We start from the raw sequence: 9,606 nt of genomic DNA, 5'->3' as shown, positions 1-9,606 counted from the left end.
GGGGGCGCCAGGGGCCGGTGCTGCCCCAGGGGGGACGGGAAGGAGGCGCGCGGGGCCGAGGAGGCTCCGAGGCTCGGAAGGTGGAGGTCCCCGGCCGCGCTGCCCCGTGGGGAGGGCGGGAAGGCCCTTCCTTCATTCACAGCGTCCTCACTCCCCCCGCGGTGCTGGCAGGTGTTGCAGGAACGAGTGCTCAGTCTTGAGATTCCTGCATGCCCCCCGGGGGTGCCTCCCGAGGGCGGTGCTGCCTGGCGCATCCGAGGTCCTTTTCTCCGCCTCCTTAACTGCCTGGTGCCACCCATTTACTCTTGAGGCCTTTTGCAGGGACTCCTCGCGGCTTGCTCTTCGGCAAGATGTTGGGGTTTCTGCAGCGCCCCGTAGTGGTGACCGCGGATGTCAACTTGAACGTCGTGGCTCTGACGGCGGTGGGGCTGCTGAGCCGGCTGTGGCGCCTCGCCTACCCCCGGGCTGTGGTGTAAGCCAAACTGCCTGTTAAACAGCATGAACGGGAGAGGGAAATGCCTGGGTTCGGGGCAGTTAGAGAGGCTGGTTTGTCCCAGGAAACCCCCGCAGAGCCCACGTGCCCAGTCCTGCCCTTGGGCCGGGGCAGGCGCAGCAGCCTCAGGGCCGCAGCCTCAGGACCATTTGAGACCCGGGGGTTGGCGGGCAGAAGGCTGAGGAATATGGAAGTGAGTCCTCGCTGACCTTAGAGGTGTTCTCTGTTATAATGGGAAACGACCCCTTTTATTAGTGAAGGGCTCTTTATTATCTGATACCTGTGTTCCTCTTTGTTTAAGTTTTTATTATGGAAAGCATCAAACATACACAAATACGGGGAAAATAGTATGATGACCCCCTCACCCGGGATTCATCACCCAGCTTCTACGGTTATCAACTCACGGGTGGGGGCCAGCCGCCGGCCCCAATCGGCCAATCGGGCTGGGCTGGCTGGGGGAGGGGACTCAGGAGATTGGCCAGCCAACCCGCCCGCTGGTTGAACTCCAGGTGGAGAGGACAATTTGCATATTAGCCTTTTATTATATAGGATAGCCACCCCCTCCCTGCAGTGGATTTTTGGAAGCAAGTCATAGACATATTTAGTTCGTAAGTAATTCAGTGTACTAGTGTCTCTTAAAGACCCGGATTCTTAATAAAACACAAGACCACAGTAGCATCATCACACCTCAAAAAATGCAGGGCGATTCTTTCGTGTCTTCACCTGAAAGCGTTTTGTCACAGTGGGTTCCTGCATGGAGCTGGTGGACAAGGGGGTTGGCCTCGCGTCTGGGAGGCCTTGCAGGGGCCGGCTAACGGCACACCCCTAAGTCCAGAGCGAGGGAGACACACAGAGCCTGTGTTTCGGGGAAGGCTGTGTACACATGTCTTCACACCTGGGGACCCGACGTGGTTGGGGCGGAGATCGGACCCTTGCCGATCGCGCCCTGAGCCGTTTGGAAACACAGGAGTACATTTATGCTGGTGCCTTCCTGCAGCTCAGATTCACAGTGAAATGCTATGTGGGTTTGTTTTCCAGTTTCGATGAAGTCTATTACGGGCAGTACATCTCTTTTTACATGAAGCGGGTCTTCTTTTTGGATGGCAGTGGACCGCCCTTTGGCCACATGCTGCTGGCCTTGGGAGGTAGGAACCTTCAGGAGTTATAGGAGGGCCCGGCCGGCGTGGCTCAGGGGTTGAGCATGGACCTGGGAGCCAGGAGGTCACAGTTCGATTCGCAGTCAGGGCACATGCCCGGGTTGCGGGCTTAATCCCCGGTGGGGGGTGTGCAGGAGGCAGCCGATCAATGAGTCTCTCGTCATTGACATTTCTATCTCTCGCTCCTCCCTTTCTTTCTGAAATCAATAAAAAAATATATGTATTTTTTTTTTCAAATTTTATTTTTTATTACAAAGGGTATTACATATGTGAATATATGTATTTTTAAACTTATACACGAACTTTCTTGAGGGAAGTGGTCATGTCTTATTATTTATTTACTGTTGTTTGCTGTTGGCCGCCACTGTTCGGCACTCCTGAAACATTGCTGAACGGATCGTCGCTGATCAATCCTGTTTTAGGTTATTTGGGAGGATTCGACGGCAACTTTTTGTGGAACAGAATTGGAGCAGGTACATCTCATTTTCACTGCCCTTGCTAATTTGCATGTATTAGAATGGGGAGCTAGTGGCCTTCATAGGAATGAACAACTGGTTTGTTAATGTGAGTCCAGGGTGTGATCGATTGGGTACACGTGACAGACTTTCGAAAAACCTGGTAAACATCTTAGTGTTTAGTGACAATGATCCCTCTATGTCTCTCTTGGATGTACAAATCGTGTGTGTTGCCACAGCGACGTAGAAGGGAGGTGGGGGCGGGGTAAAGCACGAACTCATTTCAGATCCTTAGTCTTGTTCCTGTGTGCTGTTGACTAGCGAGCACATCTCAAAGGCGTGCTCACACTCCAGTTCCCGATGAGGCCCTGTGCCATGAATGCTCGTACTGAGTCTGTGAGTGTGAAACTCTGTTTGCAAACACGGTGCGCTCAGCTCCGCTCTGGTTGCGTTCCAGAATACAGCAGCAACGTGCCTGTGTGGTCCCTGCGCCTGCTGCCGGCCCTCGCGGGGGCCCTGTCGGTGCCGATGGCCTACCAGATCCTGTGGGAGCTCCGTTTTTCTCACTGCGCCGCCATGGGAGCCGCCCTGCTGATGCTCATCGGTAAGGCCTGGGCCTCGGCGGCTCTGGTTGGTGCAGGAGGAGCCACGGGCGGGCCTTGGCTACGCTTCAGTGTGGCCCAGGAGAGCTCGGAGTTTAGTAGACGTGCCCCCTCAGCTGCTTCTGCTCCTAGGATGGAAGGAAGCTCAGGCAGTTGGTCCACATCTGACTCGGGGTCACCCCGCTCTCAGGCTGGGGGTCACCCCGCTCTCAGGCTGGGGGTCACCCCGCTCTCAGGCTGGGGGCTGTGGAGGTGGGTGGCCAGACTTCACGTTGTGGGGGTGGGGCCATATGACTTGGGGCTGTGCAGACAGGTGCCCGGGTAACGGTGAACACCTCCACCTGCACCCACGTCTGCCACTCCCTGATGGCCTGCCGGGTTCCACCCCACCCCCTGGCCATGGCAGAGGAGCTAGTGGGTATTCCTCAGACAGGGCCTTCCAGCCCAGGTCTCCCAACAAATGGAGTGAACTCACATGCAAAGTAAGACCATCTGCAGAGAAAATGGAGGCCCTTTGCCAACATCAGGCCATAGCACGCACGGTGCCCACAGAGCTGGTATTGCTTCTGCAAATGAGAAAACGACAGACAGAGAAGCTCCGTGACTTGCCCAAGGTCACACGGTCTCAGTGGGTGTGACTCCCCCTAAGAACTTGCCCTCGTGGTTGTGGAGACACCCCAATGCTGAACGGGACGTCCCACCATCCGCTCTGAGCGACTGGGAGCGTTTGCTTTGTGGGTGTTTGATCTTCACGCCTTTGCTTCCTTCCAACACACACTGCTCCTCCCAACAGAGAATGCGCTGATCACGCAGGCCAGGCTGATGCTTTTGGAATCGCTGTTAATATTTTTTAATCTACTGGCCGTGCTGTCCTACCTGAAGTTCTCCAACTGCCAGAAGCACAGGTACGGCCCGGGGACCTGTCCTAATTAACGAGAAGGAAGAGTCTGGGCGGCCTGGCGACCCAGAGGGTGCTGAGTCGTCCAGGAGCGCCCGCTGGCTGTCTTGCAGCCACTCAGACCGGCCCTCAGCTCATGGCTTCATAAATGCAACCTCGTTTTCCTGTAACTTAAACTAACTGGAGAAACGACCTGGCCAAAAAGAGAACTCGTGGGCCGATGATGGGGAGGAGGGGTCCATTTTCCGAGTCTCTGAAGCTCGGTCCCGGCAGCCACCTTAGGGATCTCGGGGACCTGCTCGCAGCTCTACCTCCGTCCTGCCCGCAGGCCCTTCTCCCCGAGCTGGTGGCTGTGGCTGGTGCTGACCGGAGTGGCCTGCTCCTGCGCCGTCGGGTGAGTCCGGCCAGTCTGAGCGGCGCCTGCGCCCTCCTCGTCTGTCATTTTAACTCCCCTCCATCGGTCTTTTCAGCATCAAGTACATGGGCATTTTCACTTACTTGCTGGTGCTCGGAGTCGCCGCCGTCCACACCTGGCACCTGATCGGAGACCAGGCTCTGTCAAACGTAGGGGAGCCTGCCGCAGGGGCGCGCGGGGGGGACGGCGCCGGGGGGCGCAGTGGGAGCCTGCGTGCGAGGGGTGCCCCCCGTGTGCCCAGGTCTGTGTGCTGTGCCACGTGCTGGCCCGCGCAGTGGCTCTGGTGGTCGTCCCGGCCGTCACGTACCTGCTGTTCTTCTACGTCCACTTGACGCTGCTCTGCCGCTCCGGGCCCCACGACCAGATCATGTCCAGCGCGTTCCAGGCCAGCCTGGAGGTGAGAAGAGACCATGGGAGACTCGGTTTCTTACATAAACACTGTCGGGTGAGCCTCAGAGGGAGAGCCAGAGCAAGAAGGAAGCCTGCGCCGCGGGACTGTAAACTGGTCTGCGTCCCGAGGGTGCAGACATGAGGGGAGGGGTAGCTCCGTCGGTGTGACGCAGAGTGGCCCCGAGACCCCTGCGAGGGTCCAGGGGCCGCATGACCCTCAGAGGACAGACAACTCGGCCTCATTCACACGAACTTTGCCGAAACAGTCAAATGCACCAGTTGAGGTGGTTGGAATTGTGGCCTGAAGTCACACCGACTTGTTCGGAAATGCTGGCGAGCTGCTTTCTCACCTCGTAAATGGACACAAGCCCTGCCTCTGAGGCAGCATGCCATCAGTGGTTCTGATCAGTGTAACACGACAGAGCTGTGTCTTATCTATACTAATAAAAGGGTAATGTGCTAATTAGACCGGACATCTTCCAGACATCTGGACAAAGCCACAGTCGCGCAGACTGAGGCAGAAGAGGTTAGAGGCGACCAGGCCGGCAGGGAGGGCAGTTAGTGGTGACCAGGCCGGCAGGGAGGGCAGTTAGGGGCGATCAGGCAGGCAGGCAGAGTGGTTAGGGGTGATCAGGCAGGCAGGCAGAGTGGTTAGGGGCGATCAGGCAGGCAGAGTGGTTAGGGGCGTCAGGCAGTCAGGTGAGTGGTTGAGCCAGCAGTCCTGGATTGCAAGAGGGATGTCCGACTGCCGGTAGTCAGACATCCCCCGAGGGGTTCTGGATTGGAGAGGGTGCAGGCCAGGCTGAGGGACCCCTCCTCCCATGCACAAATTTCATGCACCGGGCCTCTAGTGTAATTATAATTGCCAGCACCCTGAATATGCTCCCAGGTGGGGGAGGGCTGTGCAGGGGAACCCTGACTCTCACTTGCCCCTTTTGGCCTTTGTAGGGGGGGCTGGCTCGGATCACGCAAGGCCAGCCCCTGGAGGTGGCCTACGGCTCACAGGTCACCCTGAAGAGCGCCTCGGGCAAGCCTGTGCCCTGCTGGCTCCACTCCCACCCGAGCACCTACCCGCTGAGGTAAGAAAAGTGCTATTTTATTGGAAGTTATAAAATGTTTGTCGTATATTTTCTGTTACCAACTTTCACATTATGTGAAGAGGGTCGGGGAGACAGGGAATTGAACTCTTAGGTCTGATTGTCAGAGTCTTGTTATCTCTGCGTGTAAACCAGTGAGAGGGCTCGCTGGGCAGAGGGCCCGGCACACCCCACACTGGTCGTGTTCTGCCCACGTAAGGTCCAGTGTTCTGGCCCCTCTTAGATTTAAACTGTTTTATCCTTATTTTCCCCTAAACACCATGCTGAGTAGTTTACGGAGCCCCCTGCAGACCCAGTCTTTGTTGACCCTCCCATGCAGCTATGAGAATGGCCGGGGCAGCTCCCACCAGCAGCAGGTGACCTGTTACCCCTTCAAAGATGTCAACAACTGGTGGATTGTCAAGGACCCCGGGAGGTGCGTACAGGTCCTGGGCCTTCAGGCCTGACCGCACGGTGGCCAGTGGGGCCTACACCATCCACTCCTGCTCCTCCTGCCCATGCTCACCCACTCACCTGCTCCCACTCCTCCTGCCCGCCCTCCCCACTCACCTGCTCCAGCTCCTGCCTGCCCTCCCCATTCACCTGTTCTAGCTCCTCCTGCCCGCCCTCCCCACTCACCTGTTCTAGCTCCTCCTGCCCACCCTCACCACTCACCTGCCCCTGCATGTCGAGGCCAGTGGGGCCCTGCATCCCTTCCCCCAAGCGGGCACTGAGCAGGTCTGTGTGAGAGAGGGATCTCTGAGTGGGCCCCGCGGTGTTTGTAGGTAGCACAGAGCAGCCCAAGTGTGCAGGTGGCAGATGGGACCATGTTTGGAAGCTTGGAAAGTTGGCCATAGGTTTCAGAAATGAGTTCAGTGACATGGCTGTTGACACGAACTCACCTCGTACAAGGGACAAACTGGTTGGGCGGCTGCACATTCCCAATTGTCCCCCTGGGAGCACCCAGAGCCTCGACACCACCAGGTGACGTGCGGCTCCTGTCTTCCCAGGCACCAGCTGGAGGTGAGCAACCCGCCGAGGCCCGTGCGGCACGGGGACGTGGTGCAGCTGGTGCACGGCATGACCAGCCGCCTCCTCAACACGTGAGTCCACACCGCCCCCCCTCCTCCCAGTTCCCAGCTGTGCTCACCTGCGCTCCCTGCGGAAGGGGACCCAGGGACGGCAGCTGAGGGGAGCAGAGGGAGGGAGATGGCTTTAGTGAGGGGCCAGGTGAGGGGAGAGCAGCCAGGCTCGCGTGCTCAGGGTGCAGTGGGGCTCCTCCATCGGTGGTGTCCCCGCTGTCAGTGAGCCCAGCAGGACTGGGACTGGGGTTCAGTGGGGCAGGAGGGGGGGCATATTGGCTCTCAGCCTCTGAGCAGCCCCTGTGTTTTGGGGCTGCCCGCCCCTCACTACTACACCACCCAGCGTCCCCGGGCACTCGCCACACTTTCCGTCACGTGATCTGGCATCCTTGGGTCAGAGCGACTACAGGACCGCTGCCCCTTAGGCTGAGCTGGCTGTTTCTGAAAAGCGGCTTTTCCCCTTAAAGAAACAGCTGAGGAATTCCCGTGAGCATTGTTTGGTGTTGCAGGCACGACGTGGCAGCCCCCCTGAACCCCCATGCGCAGGAGGTGTCCTGCTACATCGACTACAACATCTCCATGCCCGCCCAGAGCCTCTGGAGGCTGGTGAGTCGCGGACACTGCGGGGACGGGGAGTGACCACCATCAGCACACGCACCTTCTAACAGGATGTGGGAAACCGCCGTTTAGCATGATCCAGGTTCAGGGGTAACCTGGGAAGGGATACGGTCATCAGAGTTCGTGGCTGTTTTCACAGGGAGTAGAGACTTCCACAGACCATGGATCTGGGGGCGCTGGTATCAGACAAATGGTTTACAGACAGTTGGTAAATGCTCGCTGCTGGGCTCTGCGGTTCTGCCAGGAGGAGGTGCCTCTGGCTTGGTCACTTAGCGTCAAGACCAGGTCACTGAACCCGGGGTCGGGCTCCAGCACCCTCCGTCACCCAGGAGCCTTGGTCGGCCTGGCCTGACAGGAACACCTGCCCTGTCGCAGGCTCCCCTGGGAGAGGCCTGGCCCTCGGGTGAGTCCTGGGGCTGCCAGGGCAGGTGGATAGTGGCCGCCTTCCTCCGAGCGACCAGGGCAACATGGCCCTTTATACAACGAGTCTCGCTCTCCAGGATGCAGGCGGTGTCCTAGGAAAGGTGGCGGGGAACGTCCTGGTGTCCTGAACATTGGCTGTCTGAGTTCAAGGGCGTGAGTTGAGTAATGGCCCGGGGATCGCCTCCCCGAGGCTCCTGCAGTGGCAGCTCCCACTCAGCCCCGTGTGTTCAGTGTGTGAGCTGCATGTCCAGCGTGCTGAGTGTGGCTGGTGGCCCTCAGCAAGGCGGGGGCTGCTTTTCCATGTCTGTGCCCAGCAGCACCTCTCCTCCCCCTTCACATGCGACAGACGTCCACGTGCTGTGATGTTGTCATGCACCGGCTTTGCCCGCCTCTCCCCTAGCCTCCCGCCTCCACGGGAGGAGTTGTGCCTGTTCCGTGACATCGGGAGCTGCCCCAAGAGTCCCAGGCCCTCCCGCTGCTGGCTTGTTGTGGGGGTTTCCTCGCTGATCCCTCTCCTCCTCCTCAGTCCCTGCTGGTGGCCCCGTCAGCCCCACTCGGAGCAGGGGAGGCAGGCTGACCGCAGTGCAGCCCCTACACTACCTCACAGCACCCTCGCGAGGCCACAACAATGCCAAGTGCTCCTCAGATGTCAGTTGTTTATTACCCGATGTCAGGAGTCCCCTGGGACAGCTTTCAGGGACGGTCTCTAACCTTCATTGCTCCATCTTTGCATCTGGGCCGAGCTCTAAGCCCTGTGAGTGAGCAGGCGTCCCAGAAGTGCAGGTCTTTGGTCTCTGCTTGAAGGCTGAGCTGCTGCTGCAGGAGGCACTGTGCCCCCAGGCTCAGCCCGCTACCCCCCAGGATCAGACCACTGGCCCCCCGGGATCAGCCCGCTACCCCCCAGGATCAGCCCGCTGGCCGCCCAGGAGCAGCCCCCTACCCCCAGGCTCAGCCCGCTACCCCCCAGGATCAGACCACTGGCCCCCCGGGATCAGCCCGCTACCCCCCAGGATCAGCCCGCTGGCCCAGACCACTGGCCCCCCAGGATCAGCCCGCTGGCCCCCCCAGGATCAGCCCGCTGGCCCCCCAGGATCAGCCCGCTGGCCCCCCAGGATCAGCCATCAGTTTCAGCGTGTGACTGGCCTCACCTTCCTGTTGAAGGAAGCCGGAGAGGGATATGTAACGGGCAGATCTGCTCTTACAGGACATCGTGAACAGAGAGTCGGACGCCGAGATTTGGAAGACCATCCTGTCGGAGGTGCGCCTCGTGCACCTGAACACATCCGCCATCCTGAAGGTAAGGGCTGCTGCCTGACCCAGAGCCTGCATCTCGGCCCACAATCTGTGCACGGCTCCCGGCCGAGCCTGCCCTTCCCCGGACTTTTGTGCCAAGTGGATGCTGTGTTTCCACTGAAGGTGGGGGGCCTTTCTAAGTCCTCAGAACTGAGCCTTGACATGAGGACCTCCCGGAGCCCTGGCTGGGATGAGCCAGGGCCTGGCTTGCCCCTCAAGCCTTCTTGTCCCACCTTCCAGCTGAGCGGGGCCCACCTCCCCGACTGGGGCTTCCGGCAGCTGGAGGTGGTCGGGGAGAAGCTGTCCCGGGGCCACCACGAGAGCGCCGTGTGGACCGTGGAGGAGCACCGCTACGGCAGGAGTGAGTCGCTGACCCACGGGCCCTGGGAGAGGCGCACAGCTCCCACGCTGTCGCACACCACACGCCCCTCCCGTGCCCGCTGAAGCTGCCAACAGCCAGGGGGTTACCCTGCGGCCGACGGGCAGTGTGAGCCGAGCTCTCACGGGTCCAAAGACCCTAATTTGCCTGTAGTTTCTCGGGGAAACAGAATGGGATGCCGCCAGTCACCGTGGGGTTTGGAAGGCAGGGAAGCCGCTTGCGCCGAGCCCACAGCTGTGCCCAGCTCCTGACCCTAATCTGCTCCTGTTCTTTCGGGCCTGGTGTGCCCGCCAGGCCAGGAGCAGAAGGAGAGGGATGGAGCTGC

At 59.5% G+C, this 9,606-nt stretch overlaps 1 protein-coding gene across 1 annotated transcript in view; it reads left to right on the top strand.

The window, feature by feature from the left end:
• The first annotated feature begins 293 nt into the window (after positions 1-293).
• POMT1 (protein-O-mannosyltransferase 1) overlaps positions 294-9,606 on the top strand; it is a 12,110-nt gene continuing 2,797 nt past the window's right edge. The window contains exons 1-14 of the mRNA XM_006754182.2: positions 294-472; positions 1,532-1,638; positions 2,073-2,123; positions 2,563-2,709; positions 3,501-3,612; positions 3,934-3,999; positions 4,076-4,169; positions 4,262-4,417; positions 5,359-5,489; positions 5,827-5,922; positions 6,497-6,589; positions 7,078-7,174; positions 8,814-8,906; positions 9,143-9,315. Coding sequence (XP_006754245.1) covers positions 351-472; positions 1,532-1,638; positions 2,073-2,123; positions 2,563-2,709; positions 3,501-3,612; positions 3,934-3,999; positions 4,076-4,169; positions 4,262-4,417; positions 5,359-5,489; positions 5,827-5,922; positions 6,497-6,589; positions 7,078-7,174; positions 8,814-8,906; positions 9,143-9,315 — 1,538 coding nt within the window. The 5' untranslated portion in view covers positions 294-350. The remainder of the gene's footprint in view (positions 473-1,531; positions 1,639-2,072; positions 2,124-2,562; positions 2,710-3,500; positions 3,613-3,933; positions 4,000-4,075; positions 4,170-4,261; positions 4,418-5,358; positions 5,490-5,826; positions 5,923-6,496; positions 6,590-7,077; positions 7,175-8,813; positions 8,907-9,142; positions 9,316-9,606) is intronic.

This window comes from Myotis davidii, unplaced genomic scaffold (genome assembly GCF_000327345.1).
Source record: "Myotis davidii unplaced genomic scaffold, ASM32734v1 scaffold651, whole genome shotgun sequence".
NCBI lineage: Eukaryota > Metazoa > Chordata > Mammalia > Chiroptera > Vespertilionidae > Myotis > Myotis davidii.
The sequence above is the reverse complement of the archived record's forward strand: the minus strand, read 5'-3'. Positions and strand labels throughout refer to the sequence as shown.